The sequence below is a fragment of the Lentinula edodes genome (genome assembly GCF_021015755.1).
Source record: "Lentinula edodes strain Le(Bin) 0899 ss11 chromosome Unknown C8R40scaffold_16, whole genome shotgun sequence".
Taxonomy (NCBI): Eukaryota; Fungi; Basidiomycota; class Agaricomycetes; order Agaricales; family Omphalotaceae; genus Lentinula; species Lentinula edodes.
Genome location: NW_025764322.1, coordinates 759,516 through 781,279, shown reverse-complemented (window position 1 = coordinate 781,279; position 21,764 = coordinate 759,516). Strand labels below are relative to the sequence as shown.

The 21,764-nt window shown below is 46.5% G+C and overlaps 9 protein-coding genes across 9 annotated transcripts; 3 read left to right on the top strand and 6 right to left on the bottom strand.

The window, feature by feature from the left end:
• Nucleotides 1-325: 325 nt before the first annotated feature.
• C8R40DRAFT_195040 (uncharacterized protein) lies at nt 326-2,887 on the bottom strand. The gene is made up of 3 exons (XM_046234307.1): nt 2,354-2,887; nt 1,515-2,291; nt 326-1,443 (listed from the first exon to the last, which is right to left on the bottom strand). The coding sequence occupies exons 1-3, from the start codon at nt 2,425-2,427 to the stop codon at nt 666-668; spliced, it is 1,629 nt and encodes a 542-aa protein (XP_046086859.1). The 5' UTR covers nt 2,428-2,887; the 3' UTR covers nt 326-665.
• On the bottom strand, nt 2,746-4,239 carry C8R40DRAFT_194843 (uncharacterized protein). Its single transcript, XM_046234306.1, has 2 exons — nt 4,140-4,239; nt 2,746-4,081 (listed from the first exon to the last, which is right to left on the bottom strand). Exon 2 carries the CDS (start codon nt 3,956-3,958, stop codon nt 3,065-3,067), a length of 894 nt encoding a protein of 297 aa, XP_046086858.1. The 5' UTR covers nt 3,959-4,081; nt 4,140-4,239; the 3' UTR covers nt 2,746-3,064.
• A 109-nt stretch (nt 4,240-4,348) lies between these two features.
• Nucleotides 4,349-6,018, top strand: C8R40DRAFT_1069330 (ketol-acid reductoisomerase; the record flags this gene model as incomplete). Its single annotated transcript, XM_046226098.1, has 7 exons — nt 4,349-4,522; nt 4,597-4,833; nt 4,893-5,312; nt 5,379-5,394; nt 5,451-5,571; nt 5,636-5,862; nt 5,969-6,018. 7 exons carry the CDS (start codon nt 4,349-4,351, stop codon nt 6,016-6,018), a joined length of 1,245 nt encoding a protein of 414 aa, XP_046086857.1.
• A 484-nt stretch (nt 6,019-6,502) lies between these two features.
• On the top strand, nt 6,503-8,110 carry C8R40DRAFT_1069329 (uncharacterized protein; the record flags this gene model as incomplete). The annotated part of the gene is made up of 1 exon (XM_046226097.1): nt 6,503-8,110. One exon carries the CDS (start codon nt 6,503-6,505, stop codon nt 8,108-8,110), a length of 1,608 nt encoding a protein of 535 aa, XP_046086856.1.
• Nucleotides 8,111-8,208: 98 nt separating this feature from the next.
• On the bottom strand, nt 8,209-11,438 carry C8R40DRAFT_194825 (atypical/PIKK/PI3K protein kinase). The gene is made up of 11 exons (XM_046234305.1): nt 11,333-11,438; nt 11,197-11,283; nt 11,042-11,143; nt 10,846-10,989; nt 10,581-10,791; nt 10,195-10,527; nt 9,860-10,141; nt 9,532-9,798; nt 8,884-9,481; nt 8,755-8,829; nt 8,209-8,702 (listed from the first exon to the last, which is right to left on the bottom strand). The coding sequence occupies exons 1-11, from the start codon at nt 11,404-11,406 to the stop codon at nt 8,308-8,310; spliced, it is 2,568 nt and encodes an 855-aa protein (XP_046086855.1). The 5' UTR covers nt 11,407-11,438; the 3' UTR covers nt 8,209-8,307.
• A 17-nt stretch (nt 11,439-11,455) lies between these two features.
• Nucleotides 11,456-12,983, bottom strand: C8R40DRAFT_194701 (uncharacterized protein). Its single transcript, XM_046234304.1, has 6 exons — nt 12,347-12,983; nt 12,145-12,279; nt 12,082-12,093; nt 11,977-12,024; nt 11,727-11,925; nt 11,456-11,668 (listed from the first exon to the last, which is right to left on the bottom strand). The coding sequence occupies exons 1-6, from the start codon at nt 12,773-12,775 to the stop codon at nt 11,586-11,588; spliced, it is 906 nt and encodes a 301-aa protein (XP_046086854.1). The 5' UTR covers nt 12,776-12,983; the 3' UTR covers nt 11,456-11,585.
• Nucleotides 12,984-14,302: 1,319 nt separating this feature from the next.
• C8R40DRAFT_1044678 (carboxypeptidase S) lies at nt 14,303-16,652 on the bottom strand (the record flags this gene model as incomplete). Its single annotated transcript, XM_046224240.1, has 10 exons — nt 14,303-14,388; nt 14,452-14,556; nt 14,617-14,942; nt 15,004-15,272; nt 15,328-15,390; nt 15,445-15,569; nt 15,628-15,709; nt 15,768-16,098; nt 16,149-16,247; nt 16,306-16,652. 10 exons carry the CDS (start codon nt 16,650-16,652, stop codon nt 14,303-14,305), a joined length of 1,833 nt encoding a protein of 610 aa, XP_046086853.1.
• A 293-nt stretch (nt 16,653-16,945) lies between these two features.
• On the bottom strand, nt 16,946-20,118 carry C8R40DRAFT_1044415 (uncharacterized protein; the record flags this gene model as incomplete). Its single annotated transcript, XM_046224223.1, has 6 exons — nt 16,946-17,311; nt 17,602-17,802; nt 17,923-18,005; nt 18,116-18,463; nt 18,636-19,789; nt 19,838-20,118. 6 exons carry the CDS (start codon nt 20,116-20,118, stop codon nt 16,946-16,948), a joined length of 2,433 nt encoding a protein of 810 aa, XP_046086852.1.
• Nucleotides 19,824-21,329, top strand: C8R40DRAFT_194366 (uncharacterized protein). Its single transcript, XM_046234303.1, has 7 exons — nt 19,824-20,294; nt 20,339-20,420; nt 20,496-20,821; nt 20,878-20,917; nt 20,986-21,050; nt 21,121-21,224; nt 21,278-21,329. The coding sequence occupies exons 1-6, from the start codon at nt 20,098-20,100 to the stop codon at nt 21,128-21,130; spliced, it is 720 nt and encodes a 239-aa protein (XP_046086851.1). The 5' UTR covers nt 19,824-20,097; the 3' UTR covers nt 21,131-21,224; nt 21,278-21,329.
• The last annotated feature ends 435 nt before the right edge of the window (nt 21,330-21,764 follow it).

The window sequence follows — 21,764 nt, the reverse complement described above, 5'->3', positions numbered from 1 at the left end:
CACCCTCACCCCCACCCCAACCCCGAAGCCAACTTGAAGAACTAATCCCCCTCCCCCTCCTACTACCCCTGTCCTCCCTGCTTGATCCTCCCTGCTTGATACATGATACATGCGTTATTATATATCATCGTTTGATATTTAATGCTCTTACTCTTACTCTTGCTCTTACTCTTACTCTTACTCTTACTCTCTTGCGGTGTGGTCTCTGCGGCTCCCCATTTTCTACATGCGTATTCTCTCATTTCTACATACGTATTCTCTCATTTTCTACATACGTATTCTCTCATTTTCTACATGCGTATTCTCTCATTTCTACATACGTATTCTCTATCTGAACCTAGTACATAATCGTGTCGAGTTCTTTCCATCCAGGGTTTCAAAATTTTACTAATTTGTGGGCAAGCAACCACAAGGACAAGCATGGATGAATCGATGATCTAGATGCTCTTTATGTATAATGCTCCTATGTATAAATATTAAAATAAAGCCTATTAGTGAAAGTAGGAATAGAAATATAAAATGAAGTACAAGCCAATGCAAAAACAATCCAATACAACCGAACACCTAAACACGAATCACAAAACACACAATTATGTATAAACAACGAAAAATCTATATTCCGAGAATCATCCGACAAACGGCAGAACGGGCGCCAACTTCAATAATCACAATTCTTCTTCAAAAATAGGAGGAACAAACTCCAACTCAACCCCAGCCGCTCTTTCCACAGATTTAACCAGCCGGTCAAGAGGGAGAACGACACACATCGGAATGAGGGAAACAAAATGACCGACAGCCATACCCACTGCAGCGAACCCATCCGTATAAACAATCGCACCCGAGGACCCTGCAGCAGTGAATCCCGACTCGGAAACAGCGTATTCCTCAACGAAATACTGCGCTTCCCGAGGTTTTTGTTTTTCGTTCTCATCAAGGGCACCCAATACGACGGGGTTAGGATTAGGATTAGGATTAGGATTAGGATTAGGGTTAAAATCCGGAAGCCCAAAATATCCTTTCAACAAACCGACTTCACCAGACTGCTCTTTTGACACAGCGTTGCAATCCAAAGACACTTCTTGGCCTGGACGAAGTTCCTGGATCGACTCGAACAGTTGGATACACGTGTTTTTTGGTATGAACGAGGGGTCTGTGATTTTGATGAGTGAGACGTCGACGAGATTTGCGTCTGTGATGGAGGAAGGTGATGGTGTATCGGACGAATGGATGCTGCGTTTATTGTCGAGGGGGTTTACGTTGGGAGTTGTAGGAAGGTCGCGGTCCGCGTAACCATGGAACGCTGCACGAATGTGCCCAATGGCCGTATCACCCAACGCAAGACCTTGGTATTTTGCTATTTGGTCCGAAACACGCTTGTGCTGCATATCTGCGACTAATAACGATTCTTGCAATGATTTGTATCGTTTCTTAATCCGATCCAGCCTGTATTTCATTTACGTCAGTTATCATCACAATGGAAGGCAAATATAAATAAATGTGTTTTGAGCACTAACTTTCTCTCCTCTATTTCATCAAGCACTTGATCTTGGGATCCTTCCAATGCGGTAATCTGCGCATAGCAGAAAGCAGCTTCAATTTTCTTGGAATACGTGTAAGTTCCCAAACGTCTCAAATGACTTTGCATTCTTTCTACTCGGGGTGAGATTGCTGGCCATCCAATTTTTAGCGTAGGGTGTTCTTCTGTGATGGATAGAGAGGAACGACCGGACGACATCGGGTGGCCAACGGAAAGGATAAAGCATTGCGAAGGGTTATGTTTGTCTCGTAGAAATGCACCGGCGGTAAACGTAGATGATGGTCTGGGAGAAGTCGAGGAAAGTATAGTAGATTCAGGAAAAGTCGTTGGAGGAATGGACTCAGGGGCGATCGTTGAAGGGATTAAGGTAATAAGTGTTCCGGCATGAGTATGATTGTTGGGTGGGATGGGTGGTTTACTGGAACTCGTATCGCAGGTCCACCGGAAATCACCATGGAAGACATGAACTGGGAAGAACATCTGTTCTTCACTCACTACAGGCAGCGGCTTGTCGCTGTCCTCGATGACAATCAACGCAATAGGACGACCGCAATAGTATGCAGCTTTGATACCGTACACTCGACGTTCCGAACTAAATACCGAAGCCAGATAATTGCATTGCGATTGAATGCGTTCCGTCAGGCCTTCGAAGCGTTGATCCTTCGACTCGGAATCGTGGGGCCAATCTCGATACTCCGCCTGAATTTTCTCAGAGGCCCACAAATCGTGATGAGCGTCTCGGCGGTCGATAAATCTATAGCAGAAGATAAGGGTGAATAAAGTAGTGGATGCAATTACAACGAAAACGAGACTTGCATTGCCTTATTATCCAGTGATGAAAAATGTATTGGTGAAGGTGTGCTGGCGCTTGAAGATATAGGCGAAGACATGACGGAGAGAGAAAGGGGATCGATGAAAGGGTGGATGAATTTCTGAGGACTCCTTATACTGCTATGTGAGACATTTGCTGAGATGTGTCGAATGTCCGATCATCCGATCGATTCCCAGACGATGAAGGGGAGCTCTGGGGTTCACGCGCTTTGAAAAGTAATCGCAGGAGAAGCCCACAGGTCCTTCTGCTGGGATTTGTGGTTGTGGGAGGACGTATGTAATTATTTTTTGCTCGATTGGGACGACGTACAAGGAAGGGTGTTGTGCCGGCGAATTCATAACCAGATCCTGATGTCGATCGCAGCACAGCGGGGACATAAACATCTATGATACTCCATAGACTATTTCCAAGCCGAACAAAAGGATTTCGAGTCCCCCACGATACTATCTCCCTGGACTTGTCATCAAATGGAAATCCTGCTCCGACTCGTAATCGATTAATCGCCGGTACAATGCTACTTCCGGAAAAGAGAGACATCAAGGAGGCGCGAGTCTCACTGCTATAAGGACCCGTTTAACTCTGTTGAAGAGATAGAAGAATGCGGAAGTGTGCGGACAGATACTAGAAACTGAAAACGAGACTTGAAGCCAGATGTCGACTCACGATAATGGAATCCAACGCAGCGAACCTTCTCTTTAAGGAGCATGTCTCCAGCCTTTTTCATGACCATCCTCCATCATAGGTTCAACAAACCCTCTGAATATCCACGGTGGATGATCCGTATCTAGTCCATCATCAGCATCCCCTCTGTCGTTCATGTTCATGACTTTAGCTCTGAGTCCTCTAGCTACTTCCTTATCGGGTCCGTCGTCGCTTCTTCGGGGCATGTCTATAATCTGAACAGCCAGCGGTCCAGACTGCCTCCCCTGATCCATCTGACTCCGATCTTGAGACCACCTCATCCCATATCCCATCTTCACTCGAACTTCATAAACCAGCACCGAATGCGGTAGCCAGTGTAGATTTCTCCATGAAGCATTACCGATGATTTTCCAGAACAAATGCAAGGCGTTCTCGTTGATAGTTGCTACAGGTCCAGAGGGTTTTCCCCACCAGCCCATGGGTGGCGGCGGTTTCCTCTGTTTTTGCTGCTGTTCAGTAAATGCATTTCGATCACCGGCATCTAGTGATTGACTTAATTGGAGAACCTGCGAGTCGGACTCGACAAATGACCTGTGAGCATGTTTCGACCACGCCCGAGCACCTGCTGTGAGATTGACTCTGTTCGTCGTTGTAAATGCAACCAAGCACTCTTCTACACTAGGCGGAACACAACCTAGGGCAGAGCCGACCGTATACGCGAGCCCATGCGCGAGATGAAGACCTAGAGGAGTAGACAAGGCCAACAAAATCCGAGTGTCATCCGATCGGATTCCATCAATTGCAGTATTCGAAGATGACTGAGTTGTTAGGACCGTTTGTAGCTTTTCCCGTTCGATGGAGGCAGATGGCTGTTCTTCGAGGCCTATACAATCAGGTGTAACAGCAAGATTGGATAAGACTTGTGCTCTGGACAGTTGAGGATGCATTTTTGGATAATACGATTTAATCACACAGTGTAGAGCAAGAAAAGAACGAGCCTCAGTGTTGTTTAAATTCTTGGGCGTAGTAGATATCCAGGGTGGTGACCGACCAGCGGCGACGGGTGGATTCTATGTATTTGTATGTTATAAGTTGCCTTGTCGTCAATGCAGTATTCGGTGCGCTCACCGTTCGTCATAAGATTGTCCTTGGCAAGGTGTCGGTGGATGCATTGGAGATTGACAGTGAAAATGCTTTCGGAGCAAATTGCCGACCGGCCGAATCAAGGCCGAACACTTGATAATTTTTATGACTCCCGGGCGGCTATTTTTGTACTAGCCTTCCTTCCATTCTCTCCACAAAAAAAGTTCATACCAGCCCGTAACAGCGACATAAATATGGCTTCTCTCGCTTCTCGCTCTGCAACCCAAGCTTTGCGCAACACTGCTCGTCGCGCTTCACCCCGCATGGTGTCTGCACCGATAAAATCCCAGGCAGCTTCATACTCTCTTTTAGCTAAAGCTGCTGTTGCCGCCAACGCAACATCTGCCCAAAAAACCTCTTCTATTGAGGTTCGTGGATATTCAAAAATTTTTCTCTATCTTCATGACGCTGACACGTACGTGTGTGTGTGTTGCTGTAACAGGGAGCTCGCGGAATAAAAACCCTTGACTTTGCTGGAACGAAAGAAGTCGTTTACGAGCGAAGTGACTGGCCTTTGGCAAAACTCCAGGACTACTTCAAAGACGACACTCTTGCTTTGATTGGGTATGGCTCTCAAGGTCACGGACAGGGTCTGAATGCTCGTGACAACGGCCTGAACGTTATTGTCGGTGTCCGAAAGGACGGAGAAAGCTGGAAGCAGGCTATGGAAGATGGCTGGGTATGTATGAATGCAAAGTTTAATTCTAAATGGACATTTATTCACCCTTTTTCTCGCAGGTCCCAGGAGAAACTCTCTTCCCTATCGAAGAAGCCATCAAGAAGGGTACCATCATTATGAACCTCCTCTCAGATGCTGCCCAGTCGCAAACATGGCACGAAGTCGCACCTCTTATCACCAAAGGAAAGACTCTATACTTCTCACATGGGTTCTCTATCGTGTACAAGGAAGACACCAAGGTCATACCTCCTAGTGATGTCGACGTTATCCTCGTCGCACCCAAGGGGTCTGGGCGTACCGTACGTACACTCTTCAAGGAGGGACGAGGGATCAACTCGTCCGTCGCTGTGTTCCAAGATGTGACTGGTAAGGCGAAAGAGAAGGCTATCGCTCTTGGTGTCGGTATCGGTTCCGGATACATGTACGATACCACCTTTGAGAAAGAGGTGTACTCCGACTTGTACGGTGAACGTGGTGTGGTAAGTCCCACATTATTGCTGTCTTCGTCGACTCATACATGCTCACGGATGATATTTTTACCATAGCTTATGGGCGCTATTCGTACGTCTTGATAACTGATCGACAAATAATTTGCAATCTCATCTTACTCCATTTAGAGGGTCTGTTCCTTGCTCAGTACCAAGTTCTCCGCAAGAATGGCCACAGTCCCTCCGAGGCTTTCAACGAAACTGTCGAAGAAGCAACCCAGTCACTCTACCCTCTGATCGGTGCTAAAGGGTTAGTAACATTTAGACTTTGGTTCAAGTTATCATATTCGCGTTCTGACTTTCCTTGTTCATAGAATGGACTACATGTTCAACGCATGTTCAACAACTGCTCGTCGTGGCGCTCTTGACTGGGCACCAGTTTTCGAAAAAGCTAACGTCCCTATCTTCGAACAATTGTATGAGAGCGTGAAGAACGGGACCGAGACCCGCAAGTCGCTCGAGTTCAACGGAAGATCGACCTACAGGCAAGATCTCGCTGCAGAACTTGAGGTTATCAACAACCAGGAGATCTGGCGTGCAGGTAAGCCTTCGTTTCGATTGTTGAGAAGCAATATTATGGGTTCCTCATTTATTCATCATTGCTTGAATCTTCCTTTTTTTCTGATATGTAATAATCCTTTTTCTAGGCAAGACTGTTCGATCACTGCGTCCTGACTACAAGCCCGAGTCAGAATAAAAGGTGTTTTCTTGTCACAAGCACGAAAAAGAAGTGGATAGGCGGTGTTACGATGGCGATGTGTAGGCCGTGAGTAATTACTATACAGTATACCAATCACTTTACCAAAAAAAAAACTTCCGGAATGAACACAAAGAGGAGTCAAGTCGACTTTTTTACCGTTCCTTCTTCGTAACTTTCCTCGTGTAACAGGTGTACTAGCGTGGCCATGCTGTCGGTAGGAATGCGTGAACTTCAATGAATTCATCGAAACAGCTTTTGCAAGTTTCCTTTTCCGCTCTTCCGTCTTCCGAACAAGGGGTGTCGGCAGGATGTACTATATATGATCTTGCCTTACCATGAGGTGATTTGTGTGTCATTGATTATTCATACACCAAATCAAGATGCAGATTCAGTCAGTTCTTTCTGATTATAAAGTTCAATACCCGCTTGTCCACTTTCCCCAACTAATTTTTTTCTTCTTTGCTTGTGTGGGTCACTAGCTATGCTGTCTAACAAGTCCTCACAGCGACGGTCACCCATTGCTGATAGGTTGTGCAACCTCTCAAATTTTTCGGGACCTAGCCAATCCGAAAACGAAGGGTCGACGCCAGAGCCAGATCTCTGCACTTGCACCCCCGGCGAGAAGCATCTTTGTTGGGACGTCGACTACGAAGTCTACGGCGTCATCCACAACAACGACATAGGTTGTATAACTTGCAATGATTTCGCCTCTCACATTCATCATTCTCGCCAACAAAAGGTACGAGGAATCGAGGAAGCCTACGCCAAGATGCATGAACATCACGATATACTGTGGCGGCGGGGGTTAAAAGAAGGGGCTCGTAGGTACTCGTCTACAGCGCCATTGGATGATCTCCAGGTTTTGGAAGAGGATCTGAATATCGCACAAATAAAACAGGCGAAAGCTGAAGAAGAACTCAAATATCTTACGCGAGTTGTTCTTGGACAGATTTCGTTGGTCGAATTTTTGTCCACGTTCACGCACCCCACTTTTGCGACGCGAGAGGAGTTCTGGTTAAGCATGTCCGATACTGCTGCTACCAACACTACCAAGTATCTCTGGAACGACGACGTCAACGTCGAGAATTTGATCCTCGCTCAAGATTCTTCCTTACGCCACATTACTCCTGACTTTCAGCTAAAGTCCTCTGCCAAAGTCAGTGATATTAGGCATAGGGCTGACACGAGCTTACACACGAGCTTACAAGTCTCTACTGATAATCATAAATGCGACCATTCTTCCTCTAGCTCTGCTATCCCGCGCGCGTCCCCCAGTACCGAACATCCTACCATCTCGCGCCACATCCCTAATCTTCGTCCTGGAGAAGATATTCCGGGTTACTATGAGGGCAATCTTCGGACAGGAAACTTGAGGGAGGTCTTGACCACTCTATTTGATGAGGCGCATTCTGGCGACGCCGATGCTCTAGCCAAGTGCAAAGCTCTTTGCAGAGAAGCTCATATGGTTGATACTCCGGACAGAACTTTTGGAATGCGATATGTGCTCATCCATTGGAAGAAGCCTCCCCTCCCTGATTCTCCATTGTCCCGGACTTCGCGCCGCACAGGAAGAAATCGCCACCGAGATCGACGTCCAGGCCATAGCTCTGATACGAGCAACGTTGTCCTGGTCAACCCGAAACTTACGGACTCACCTGAGGTGTGGTTTGAGTACTTGAAAACGCACAGTCTTTCTTGGCCTAATGGTGTAAGGAAGCAGAGCAACGGAGATCCATGGATGGCTGATTTGAGAGCATCTCGTATGTTCGCGCAGTTTCGCCCTCTTCACGAGGATATGACTTATATCCGAAACCAATTTACTATCGCAACGCTTTCCCTGTTCACTGACAAGGGACGCTACAAAATTTTAGTTAGGCAGCTGGGCCTTCGAATTTCCCCTGTGGCCAAGTATGTCCCTTTCACAGGTCAATCTGGTGGTTCTGGCAATGTTTCGGAAGAGGACGTAGCGCGTCATTATGCGTCCTGTGGCGTGACCGTGCAGGAGGTGGAGAATGAGGTGGAAGGTTGGGCGATCCAGTATAAGCGCGAAAGAGATCAGAGGCCTAGCCAGACAAGAAGCATAGCATGATATAATCTTCAAACTCTTGTATTTTCGTTCTACCGCTGTGCTTGTGTTACATACTTTTTTGTTTTGCCGACACCGTATCCTTATTTCGCTGATACTGATTCACCAAAATTGTGTTTTTACGAACCCATAAACAATGCCCACATCTAGATATGCATACAATCTGAATAGTATACACATTTGAAGCAATGGTCGACCATTTAAGTACGCCAATACTGCTGCGTAAGATCATGTATCCTATCCAACATCACAGTGAAATAACTTGTCTCATTAAGTAGCATCTCAAAATGCTTTATCGCCTCTTCCTCCGTCAAATCCAACCGAAACTTTTCCTGTATCTGCTCCTGTACGTCTCGGTGTTTATTGATATCCGGTATATTAGCGTCAACCATGAGCACAACCAGGTTGAGTATGAGATTTGCACTTTTGCGGAGAATGGTGAATGCGGTAAAGCAGAAGGACTTGAAGCGCATGTAGTGGCTGGACTGAGTTCCACCCATGCCATCGACCATCTCCTTGCAGACTTTGACGGCTGGAGGGAAAGGTTTCGGGTCGCGTCCGAGAATATAGCCAAAGTCAACATGAAAAAAGTGGCCTGGAAAACATCGATTGTAGAAATGATTTACGAAAAAAGGAAGAGAACATACCATCTGGAGCAACAAGCAAGTTGTCGAGATGTCGGTCACCAACCCCGAGGAGATATGTTACAACACAGTAACCAGCTATAGAAAGGTCGGATCAGGTATATTCTTGTAGTCCACAACCTGTCCACATACCACAGCTCCTGACAAACGTATCAATGACCCCTGGCTCAATCCCCCAAGTGCCCACACTCCCTTCATCGGGAAAATTCGCCTTTAAGTAAGACTGCACATTCCCAAACTCGCTAACGATCGCCGCAATCGTCTTACTGGGCACAAACTGTGCCATTCCCTGCATCGGTCCAGTCGCGAGCACCGCGTACGGCGTGAGCTTGAGATCTAAATTTTCCTGTCTCAACAACCGATCCATCAGGGTGAACATTTGCAGTACCAGTTGGTCTTGACGCATGTCATCTCCATCTTTGAAGATGACGGGGTATTCTGAGCCATCAGAGCATTGAAAATATAGGAGGAGAGGATACATTGCGGATTTGAAGACGGAGGATTTTTCCGGAATGATACCGATAATTTCGATTTGGGCATTGAGAGGTAAGGGAAGGGGCGCCATGGATGAAAGATTGTTCTTTGAGTCTGCTAAGAGAGCTTGTAAACGCTCTTTCTTCTTTCCAGTCCCGTCCTTCGATGTTCGAAGTTCGCGTGCGCGCTTGGCAAGTGTTTCGACAAGTTGACCTTGCCGGCGAAGTAGCTCTCGTCGATCAGATCCATTCTCAATCTGGAAAATTCTTGACAAGGCAACGAGATACGAAATCGGTACAGACTCACCTCTAGGATCTTGTTCATGAATTTAAATACCACACGCCCAAACATCTTCGAGATGACCTTGTCCTCCAATGCAACCTCAACCATCAGATACCAATACAATCGATTACCCAGCAAAGGATTCTGCACTCCTCTCGAAACAAGAAAATCCGTCAGGCCACTGTCGTCGTAAGAAATTGCATTAGTTGCCGATCTAGAAGAGCGCTGGTCGGTGGCGGCATTTTCAAATTTAAGCGCTTGGACGAGTTGAAGAAGGTATAGCAGAAGCTCCTGTAAATTGAGCGGATTTAATACATAGGGATGAGTCCGTTCGAAGGAATGGGATAAATACATCATCATCAGCTCTCATCAATTGCTTAACAGCGAATGCCCGGACCCGGGAGTCGACCGTTCCAGGACCAAGTAGTTCTAGTGCATCGTCCATATCAATTTCGGTCCATTGAGGCAGTAGTTCTTCAACAGCTTGTTTGACTTCGGAAGGATCTCTCCATGTAACAGCTTTGAGAAACTTGGTGAGTCCGCGTTTATCTCGAGCGAGGTGGAAGCGGAATTTCCAAATGAGGTCTTTCTCTTCGGGACTAAGAGGCTGGCTAGGCGCGTAATTGAGAATTTCCTACTCGAAAGTCATAAACTGAATGGAATGACGAGTAGATTAGAAGCACGCACTCCGATATTATCCCTATCTTTAGCATTAGGCTTCAACTCACGATCGTAAGGACCACTACGATGACTGCGCACTAGTCGTCGATGTTTGTCCTCCACGGGATTCTCTCGCGCAATTTCAGGATCGATGATACTCCATAAATGAGTATTGTCCGAGGCAAATGAAGTGGAAACGGGCTGGGAGGGCGTCGGTGGGGGCGGGGGTAGCGGTGGCCGAGAAAGGGTTGAGCTTGAAGTAGGATTGGCTAGGTATTCGGGTTCACTAAATATCACTGGAAAGTCAAATCGCGGGAGGTCGATGTATAGGAATAGGGTTTCGGATTTCTGAGTTTCTGCCTGCATGAAGGGCGCGTAAGAAAAAGAGAAAGATGAACAAAAGATATACACACTGCATGAACTTCCTCCATTTTCCTGAATGTAATCTTATCCAACCATTCTGATTTTGGCAGGTCACCGCGTTCATACTTCTTGACCAATTTCTCTAATCGTCCCATTTCGTCCGTAGCTCCAGGAATCTTGCTCGGCGTTGCAGAATCCACACAGCCATCGGCCTCAATTCCCGGCCAAAGCAATAGACGATGCTTCCCTCGACGTAACGTCCTACATGAGTTACCGTGAGATATGTTGGAAGAACTAAGGTGAAGGTTTACTCACCATTTTTTCCCAAAAAGCCTAAAGGTTGTCCCACCAACAGGAGCAGCGGACCTTGGACCGGCGATGTCCCAGACGGTGAACGTTATTTGAGAACTGAGTGGAAGGTCGCAATACCGGATTGGAAATGTTATCCATTCATTCCAACTAATGAATAAGTCTCAGAGCCGTTGAATATTATCGTAGATCCGGTACACACATGTAAGCATTTTTGAAAGCTTTGAAAGACGTCCGAAACGGAATCGTTAAAGGTTTGTTATCCGCGATGAGTTGACAAATGACATAGAGATCTGACAGTGTCCTTGAGCCACCTCTGTCATTGAACATGCTAACAATATCACTAAAGTTACTTACGAGGACTGAACGCCGTGGAATTTGAGGTCAGGATTCTCCAGCACTTCAGTAAAGCTTCGTGGTTTCCGAATTCCTTCCAATTGCGATCTGTTCAAGTTCAAATCAGCGCCTTCAAGATCGCGAAATGCCGACTTGCATTCGAAGGGTTACAGGAACTTTCAAGTCTGAGAGTCGGGCGAAAGTAAAGTCATCTCGATGGTCCTTGTCCATGAAGACTTTACGGAACCATAACCTTACGTAAGTCATGTCCCACTGCTCTAGAACACTCAAATGACTGGGTACAAATACAGAGGCCTCAGATTCCGGTTGTCAAAGACATTCAAAATCGTATTCAACACGTATTACTCCACATCCAGAAACCTTTACAGTTTACACATAAGGGAGAATCATCACATGGTACGGCCTTTTGGCCATCCTTTTATTTCCGGTATGAGTTCATCCCAATCAGCCTTGGTTTGAATAATGGTCGCAGCTAGATAATTTGAGCAGTGAGCGACGAGGGTAAGGAAATTGTGCATGCAAGAACTCACTTCTATAACACTGTGCAGATAATAACCATTGCTCCACTCTCTTTGGAACTTCTATCACGGTAATCTTCTTGTTTTTAGGATGGCCATAGAAGTGGATCGAGGCGTCGTTCGAACTCGGATGTGTAGGCGGGCGGTATTGCAAGAGTGATCCGGCATCATCAGTACTGGGTGAAGGTACCAACACAAGTTCGTCATAGGACTGCAACCACTGGGTGAGTGCAGTGAAACTAGAAAAACAAGTCTCAATCACCATTGGAGGGTTTTCCTCATCTTCTTGAATCAATGCATATATCTGACACTAAAATAAAAATGTCCCGTCAACAAATGATATAGAAAGGTCTGATTCAGTACCCACACTCCAATAATTCTTGAAATTCAAGTCAGTCAGGTAAGATCAACACACCACACTGGTACTCACATTAGGGTTTTGGCCCTCCAGTCCAAGCCTTGGTAGGAGATAGAAAACCGAGCCCTTTGACTCCAAGTTTAGGCCAGGAAGTATCAAGCTATCGATATCTCTTAGCACAAACTTTTGGGACGCCTCGCCAATTATCTGTAGAGCAAGCAATCCGCCACATTTCAACTCGAGATTCAAGATGAGCATGGAAGGACAAGCTCACAGGAGCTACATAGGCAAAGCCAACCAAAAAAAATCCCTTATAAAATTTTCTTACAACTCGATCCATCACTTTGTCTACTGCACTACTACTAGCTCCCCTTGAATCAAGGTACCGGGGCTGGACCACCTGATTTGGATGGCGTTGTTGCTCGTCCTCCGGAGTAGTTTCATCCGGTGCCGTACGAACATTATGATGATATGAAGTGTAGTACTTGTGACCCGGAACTGAAATTGGATAGACATGATCGAGTGTTGTGGAACGGAGTCCAAGCCCTGGATGTTCTGGCATGAGGGGAGTGGGGGATGTATAACCTGTCGTTGCTAGCAACGTCGAAGCTAGGATCGCAAGAAGAACAGTACGAAATATCCAGCCTCCTAAACCCTTGTAATGAGTCGAGGTATGATAGACCTGGAGGCTTTTGCTTTCCATGACTGATATGAAAAATGCAAACGTACAGAGACCAGCTCTGGGAAATGTGACAAGTGAGAGGGAGATAAATTGGGAACGAAGGTTTATATCAGGTTTATATGCTCGACATAGAGACAGGGTCACTGATCCGACGCTGTGCTGAGCGGGTGCCAACTGGATCCTTTGACATACATGTACTGAGAACCACTGCAAAGACTACTTGCTCCCGCATAAGTGTTCTCCTGGTGTTTTCGTACTCCTTCAACGCTCTTTGCGAAACAACTAAGGAGAATATTACTTTGATGCTGTCGCGTTGCCTATGGAATTCCTACTACTTACACAATTTTTTTACATCGCGGAAACAGAGGAATTGTTAGGGAGGGATAATCAAAAGTGAGCAGAAATTCATCTACCGAGTGGACGCGTGAATTCTGCGAGCGGTAAGATTCGGTATCAGTCAGTATAATAATAGTTCACCTGCGGAGCTACACCTGGATTGGTCACTTGCAAGGGGCAAAGATGATTACTGCAGATTTGTTAACAATGTTTCTTTCGACACAGGATCTCACAGGATACATCTTCATCCTTGGTAGAAACTGCATAGGCAGGCCACAAATCACAAGATTCCATATAATGTCTGGCAAGTCCTATCAAGGGGAAGTATATGGAGGATGAAAGGTTTATAACGCCGCCTTCTAAGAAGAAAAAAATTACGCACACACAATGATGCGTGACACAGGCGGTAACATGCACCGACCTGCACCGACGCTCACCGACGGGAAAAAAAGGGAAGGAGAAGGAATCAACCAATACACGAGGTCTATGAGGGTCTATGCAGGTCTATGCGCACTGTGGATGGTAAAATTTTCAGCAATATACCAACAGAGACCAACAGGCACCAGCGAACACCAAGAGATCAATGACACCGTCGGTGAAAAGAACACAAGCGACCCTATGCGACCTCGATGGAAAACAATGTGGAAATACAAGCTATCCCACTACTTATAAGGAAATGGCATATACCTGCCTGCTATCTAATCTGCTGCTATCTGCCGGCAATTGGTAGCTGTGCCGGTGTTGGGCTAGGCATTCTTAGGCATTGCACTTCGGATAGTATTGGGGGTGTACTTTCCAATGAGGCGCTTTGTTAATGAATGGCCTTTCACCCCCTCCCCCAATCCCAGTTGTTGAACAGTGGCACCACATCGGATCCAGGTGCCAACTGGATGAGCTGAAGGGCGATGTCCCCGAAAGCTGGAGCAATAAAACATCACAGAACAAGCTGAGTACATCTATGCTCTATACATATCATGACAGCCTCAAACACCTCTAAAAAAGAAAACTTAGGAAAAAATGTACGGGAAATGAACATCTCTGGAGACCCTCTTATGTAAGATGAGTGATTCTTTTTGAATACATAAATCCATGCCAGGTTATACAGAGCAGAGTCTTCGAAAAAATCGTCGAGTATCCTAATTCTCTACTTCTGCATTGTTCCCTATCGCCGACCCACACCCATTTACCTTCCTTTCTTCAAGTACAGGTCAGTCACTCGAAACTCTTTGCCTCGTCCGCATTGAGAATTAGTGTCGAGAAAAATCGAATCATTTCAAGGTAATGGTCGAGGGGAATATCTACGGGTGGAAGTTGTGATGATCAGCGATAGTACTCAAATTACAATGATTGAAGGAACACACTTTCGTTCACAGTATGCACACCAGTAGCGATTTCTCCTCCGTAAGCACCGTTCTTGTGGTTGTACCGGAAAATATGTCGTGTGAGGTTCCAATAGTATTTCGTATCTGCGTTATGAACAACCCTGTCAGTCAAAATAGATGCAATGATGAGAAAGCACCACGTACCCGTATTCCCCGTCGACATCCCGGGACTCACAACGATGTTGCTACCATCGACCCCCCCGAGGTTTCGATGAGCAGCATACGTCGCTTTGATCGTCCCGCTCAAGAAATCCCAAGGCTCGCTGCCTTTTCCGGACGTAGGCGTGCGAGGAGCAGGCTCAAGTTCGTGGTTGAATGCTTGGGAGAGCTCGATGTGGCCCTTGGATTCAGACGAGGAATAGGCGGAGGCTGGGATAATATCTTCTCCAAACGCTTTGAGAGTGAGATTGAAGGACCGAGCGAGACCGGCGATGGTTTGCGTGTCATGAGCAGCTGTCTCGTTCACAGAACTGTGGCGCACAATAGACATATCAATTCGGAGATCCTCATATTGGACCTTCCATCACTCACCTAACGGTATTAATCCTGTGATTAACGATAGCGTACGCGCTCTCCGGCAAAGCGTTCGCCTTGACACCGCCATATATCATGTCCACAGCCTGGGTAGTACCAACAAGGCTAGAATACCAATGATCTTTTGAGACATAGAGATCCTCGACTCTATGCAAAGCTGCATCGCAATGAGTGGATTTGAATATTGCATGTTTGAGACGAGGGGAGATGTCGTGGCCGTGTGCCGCATAGCAGAGGAGGGTGTCATGGGGTACTGTGCCTCGGGCCTTGAGAGCGGCAGTAAACGGAAATTTGAAGTCATAGTGGTAGTGATATACATACCAATTCGACTGGGAACGGGTTCTGTTCAAGTTCAGATATTATTGACGCAAGGTACCCGATTGTCTGTTTATGGTAAGGAATGAACTTGGAATTAAGTACAGACAAGACGCTACAAACCGTATGAGCCGGAGGAATACTTGAATGGCCACCAGGTGAAGTGACTTCCACCTTGATGTCGGCGTGACCCTTCTCCGCTACGCCGGGCGTAGCAAAGATCGTTCCATAGACGTCCTTGAACCCTCCTATGCGATGATATCCCAGTTATTATCGTTTAGAATTTATGAGGAGCTGGGGATGGACTCTTGCCTCCTTCATCTACGATAAATGCAAGCCCGTCCCGACCGTATATTTCCTCCAACGCTTTTCCAAGAGTTTTCGCACCCTATGGAAACGATGTCCCATCATTGTCGGGTCATTAGGATGAAACCGGTTCGACTCACATGGATCCCGCTAGACTCCTCATCGAATCCGAATGCAAGCACTACTGTCCTTTTTGGCGTCCATCCTTTCCCGATCAACGTCTCCAGCGTCAACATGATCCCCGTTAGACTAGCCTTATCATCTGAAGTTCCCCTACCCCATATAAGTCCTGTCTCCGCATCGTAGAAACCAGAATAAGGGGGATAAATCCAAGTATCGAGTGTGTCGGGGTTGACGGGAACAACGTCCTGGTGAGCGGCGAGTAGATAGGGTTTGAGCGAGGCGTCGGAGCCAGTCCATTCATAAAGAAGGCCATAGGTGTTGACTTTAGCAAGGGAAAATGTAGAGTGACTGCAATTGGGTGAGATTGTGAACAAATCCCGAAATTTGAAGATACGAACATTAATGGGAAAGCTACAGCCAAATAGTCATGTACTTGACCCATTGTCTCCCATCGCGGGTCTTGGCCGGGCGGAGGCATATTATCATAAGATTCGGATCTGTTGGTAGTCGGAGGCAACTCAGTATGTGACAGAGTGAACAGAAAGAACAACCTACGGAATCTGAATCAACCCACTCAACTTCTCAATCGCCAAAGTTTTGAACTTTTCGGTTTCAAGCAACTCTCCAAATTCTGTCCAAGTTTCTGCATTGACTGAGCTCTGAGGGTACAGAGCAGTGACTTGAGGACAAAAGTGAGCAGCATTCACGTTATGAGTCCAAGAGGTGACATCGTCAACAGTAATATCAAGATTTTTGCCCAAATCAAATGCGTAGCGGCCAAGTTGCAAGAAGAAGAAGATTCCAAAAACGACACCGGCTACGTATCGACGGGTCGATACCGACCTTGGACCGTTGTTTGCGGAAGTTGGAATTGGGAGATGATTAAGACTTTTGACCACCATTTCTCCTGGTGGTTGTAGCTAGTCGTGCGAGTTGTTGAAACGATATATTCACATTAATAAGAAGCATGATTCTCCTGAGAACGCAGGCTGTAGATTGTCGGGAAGAACAAGAAGGAATGCCGGTTCCGGTTTATGTAAGTAAAAGCAGGCGCTTTGACCATGCGTCTGCTCAAGAATACAACCAAATCTAGTGTGAACAGAGATCGCGTCTCCACTTGGAACGCATTAACGGTGCCTGTATTCCAGGTTACAGTTTATAGATCGTGTGTTGGGGTATCGTGTGTTGGGACCTATCATGCCTTTCCTTCCCGAGCCTCCCTCAACTCTTTCAAAACCAGCCCTTCTAATCCCCCACAAATCCACAGCTCTTGTACACTAGTACCTACGCTTTTAAATGTAAATTTACTTTCCTTCTTCCCCTCGGAAAGCATCATGACACCTTCAGCCATATCCACTTCCAAGCCCAACTTTAAACCCGAGCTCGACATATTATTATCCGCGTTCGCGTTATGGGCTTTAGCAGAGTCGCAAATCATCACCCCATTCCCTGCACCAGCACTCCTCCTCCCTCCTTCTAATTGGGTCGAATAAGTGGAGGTCAAGTAGTCAACGAGAGAGGGGCATTCCAAGCATATCAGGCCGTTGTTGATTGCGTTACGCTGTAAGAAGAGAAAGTAAGATTAGCATTTGAAATTGGTACAGGATAAGGGATTGTCAAAATAGGAATTCTTGAGACAAGAACCAGAGCGAACATCTCGACGCAAGATCGGCCGGAAATCGAAATGATACGATATGCATTACACAGGAACGAGCCAACGACGACACGAATGACAGCCACAAGGAAACGAGTGTTCCAACGGTCATTCTATAACCTGATGGGTGGACACAACAAACGAACACAAAAAGACCATCGGTTCGAAAGAAGGTTAGGAAGGTCTGGAGACCTCACCTTGAATATGTCGCCAAAAGAGCCAGCAACAACAAGCGGGACACCCGCTGCGAGCAGTGAGGTGGCAGCTTGCTCACGAGAGGAACCAGTACCGAAATTGAAGCCAGAAATCAGGAGAGGGGCGGATATAGTGGTGCTCTTTGGGTTTGCATTTGAGGTCGTACTTGAGCTTGTACTTGTTGTTGTTGTGCTCGGTGTTGACTTTGGAGACGATGTGGTCGAAGGCGAGGACGGACTTGTGGTGTTGGTCGTCAAAGCCTCTGCAGCAGTTGTCGGATGGACCCAAGGCTCAATTAAACTCCTCCTCAGAGTCTGTAATACCCCGCTAGCGTTTTGGGAATAATTCTCCAGCACCACTTCGCCCATTTGAGAGCGAGACATGGAATCTTGGTACGTGTATTTTCCTTTCAGTCGGAGGTGTCGCAGTAATTTTGGGCAAGAGAAAAACAGAGATGATAGTGTAGAGATGAGCATGCTAATCGATATAGAAGAGGAAAATTCTCAGCATGCTCACCAGGATATATAGCATCCGTCGATACATTATCTGCAGGTAAGAACAGGATCGGACCATTGATCTGGGTCGGGAACGGCGGCATGATTTCTATCGACGTTGAATTCGTTGTCGTTGATTCTGCGAGTGTTGGGGAGGTAGTAGATTTTAAGGACGTCAATTCCACGATATCATACTTCGGCTCCAGATCCAGATCTTTTTCCTCTGATCGAACAGAGCCCAACGAATCCGGTCCACATATTATCCCCTGAACCGCGCTCGCAGCAACGACGGAAGGCGAGGCAAGGTAGGCTTGTGCATTAGGATGGCCCATGCGGCCTTTGTAGTTGCGATTGGTGGCGGAGATGCCAACTGCGAGTTGAAAGTCAGTACGAGGGTATAGATGAAGTGAAAGGGAAGAACGGATCGAGATAAGGGGATTGAACGTGTAGAACTTGCACATATGTAAATTGAAGTTCAAAAACCCCTCGACTGGCTACAACCAGGGAAAAATATCCAATAGATAACAAAGATTGACACTAACCTTCTCCCTCCTCCAACAAACCCACTCCCAACCCAATACACGGGCCACATCCAGCTGGCAATACCTTTGCTCCTGCACGAACAAGAACATCCCAGTCCCCTCTTGCTTCAGACTCGGCTTGCACGACGGAAGAAGCAGCAGCGATATAAAATTGAACAGAGGGATGAACGTGGTGCTTGATTGTTGAAACATCTGGGGAAGCCGATGCAGAGACTGGTGAAGCAGACGAGGAGGGTGTCTCGTACCCCCTGAATACATCAGCGGCACTTTTCAAATCTTCAACCCTCGAATTTGTACATGATACCAGGTACGCTTTGTTCACCTGCACACTTTTGTCTTCCAATTTAGGTAAGGGTGTAGCGATTTTGACGGAATTTGGTCCGGAAACGTGCGGAACGAGGGAGGAGAGATCAAACAATAGTCGAAGTGCATAGGTAGCCGCTGGATCTGAAGCAAATGAGGTAGAAGGTGTTTGGCGGAGAGAGTCAACTCGTGTACGGTTGAGCCTGGGGTGTTCAGGCGGAGGTGGAATTCCTTCTCCTCCAAATGTTCTGCGTTCAAGTTTATCCACCACACCGTCGTAGTAGTCGACGAGCGTTCTGTCTACCGGAAACACCCCTGATAATGCTCCCCACTCGGTCGTCATGTTTGCGATGGTCAGTCTCTCTTCCACAGTTAAACTCTCTACGCCCTCTCCGCAGAATTCCACCGCGCCATTCAATACCTCGTCCTTGCCAAAAGCCCCGCAAAGCGCGACGATGACATCTTTCCCAGTGACTCCAGCTCTGAGTCTTCCCTTCAACTCGACCCTAATCATTCTCGGAACTTGCCACCACGTCTTGCCAGTTGCCCACAGTGCGGCTGCATCCGTACGAACTATTGGCGTCCCGACACAGCCTACGCCGCCGTACATGTTCGAGTGGGAGTCTGAAGCGACGGTGAGAGTGTACGGGAAAGCGTAACCTTCTTCGATTAGAATTTGGTGACCTATACCTCGACCGGCAGGGTAAAAGTCAATATGATTTTGACGGGCGAAGGATTCAATTTTCGAATATTTTTGTAAATTGGCTGGGGACAGGTTCTGCACATCGTGGTCGAGAGTAAACACTGGTTGACGATGGTTATGAATGGAAGTTGCGCCGATAGATTTGAACCTAGTTCATAAATCAATAACACTGTTTGGAAGCTGGGTTATTTCGCACTTGGAAATAACGGGCCCAGTATTATCGTGAGTCATCACATGTTCTGGTCGAATCATAACATAATCTCCAGCCTGAACAGTATGTCCTTGAGGTAACCCAACCGTGTATCGTTCAACGACTTTTTCAATCACCGTTTGAGGTGATCTTGAAGATGTTCCGTATGTTATGGATGTGGCATAAGTTCGCGATGTAGAAGCGGTGATATTCAACGAGCTCTGATTTTTAGTCAAGACGGAAGAGCGCAGTGCCTTTGCACCTCGATGAGTCCTTCGAGGTATCATCAATGCACCGAAACAATTTCTTACCTCCGCCAACTACTGGCCAATTATAAACGCTCATTTTGCTTATGTAAAATGTTCAAAAACTTCAGGTTCAAGTCGCGATCTTTGTCTCTTGCCACTTGTGAACTGCTGGCCAGTCTCACATTTTCTCGCATCCTAATCTTGCTTTCTTTCCGGTCAGTTTGTCTCTTTGTAAATATCTATCGCTAACAGCTTCCAGACGTCACATAATGCTTTTCAAAGCCAGCTATCTGTCAATTTACGCTAGTTTTCTACTAGCAGCATATGCTGCACCTATCCATGTAAGTCCACATCGTATTCATCATACAGTGCTTTTTTTACCAGTATATAACCTGAATCTTTTCGTACATCCACAGTCACTCCCTATCGTCCATATCAAATTCTACTTCGCAAATCCAGACATAGCGACTCCTGGCACAGGCTCAAGCTTACCTTGGGTTAAGGAGACTGTAAAATCTGTCACAGATGGCATCAGGTTGAATAATGACGCAAAAGCAAAGTGGAAGCCTCAATACCACAATCGGTTGGACTACGACCTGAGTGTACTTTCTTTTTATTATTGGGGCGATGGAGTAGGTCATGACTGCAAGATGGAAGAGTCTTCTTGCTTCGCTACTGGGACCCAACATGGTGATGAATGGCACTTTGAGATATATGGTAGTACCAATGCTATGCTATATGAGTTAAGGATCCCTTCCTTCTCTTCGCAACATCCTCAGAGGCCTGTACACGATATAGATCACCAGGACTTGCATGGTACTCCGTAGTAATCATAGAAGTATGTCTTGTTTGAAGCATGCCTGATTCCAACTTTTCATTCGTTGACTTCTCACATCGACTCAAAAGTTTCCTGAGGTAGATGCCTTGTTTACCTCGAGTTCATATCCACATAGAGCCCTGCTCGTTAATCAGTTCGTACCATTTCTGTCTGCTTGTTTTTTTCGTCTGCGCAACATCTGATATCCAAGTCTTTGCTTCTAGCTGTACTTAAAATTTACCAGCTTTACACATGATGTATGAATCCCCTCAACTACCTCCAAATCGATTGTTTAGATGCTCTTGGAGCTTGTTTGAAAAGAATAGAGGTGGGCAAAGGGAATGTCAAATTTAGTGACGATGCCCAGATGTTTCTTCTCAGACGTTGAACACGCCTACAGGCATAATCTTGGATAGCGAGTCGGACGACTACTTCGCAAGATTCCGGGGATTCATGCGATGCTACGTATTCCCCGCCAGATGCTCTCGTATGTGTTTGCGATAAGTCGGGAAGGGCCTTTTCATCCAGTTTCAAACCTCGAAGTGACTCGGTCACCCTCGGCAAACATTTCAAAATATAACATGCAATGCTGGCAGTTTGTGGTGACGATCGATGTTGGTATGCCAGCTCCTCACTGTTATGGTACACATGCACTCATGGCCCATGTCCGTGCAGAGCAGCTGCACATCGGAGATACTATAAGGTAAAGTGTCGGATGTTCTTTCACCTGAATCTCATTTTTCGCTTTTTTGCTCATATTACAACCAACGGATTACGGTACCGACGGTCCAGGACGGGCCTCTTGCGATGCATCAATGCACCTGCTCAGGGTTTTCAGCGTTTTGAATGAGTGGCAATAGCTGGAAAT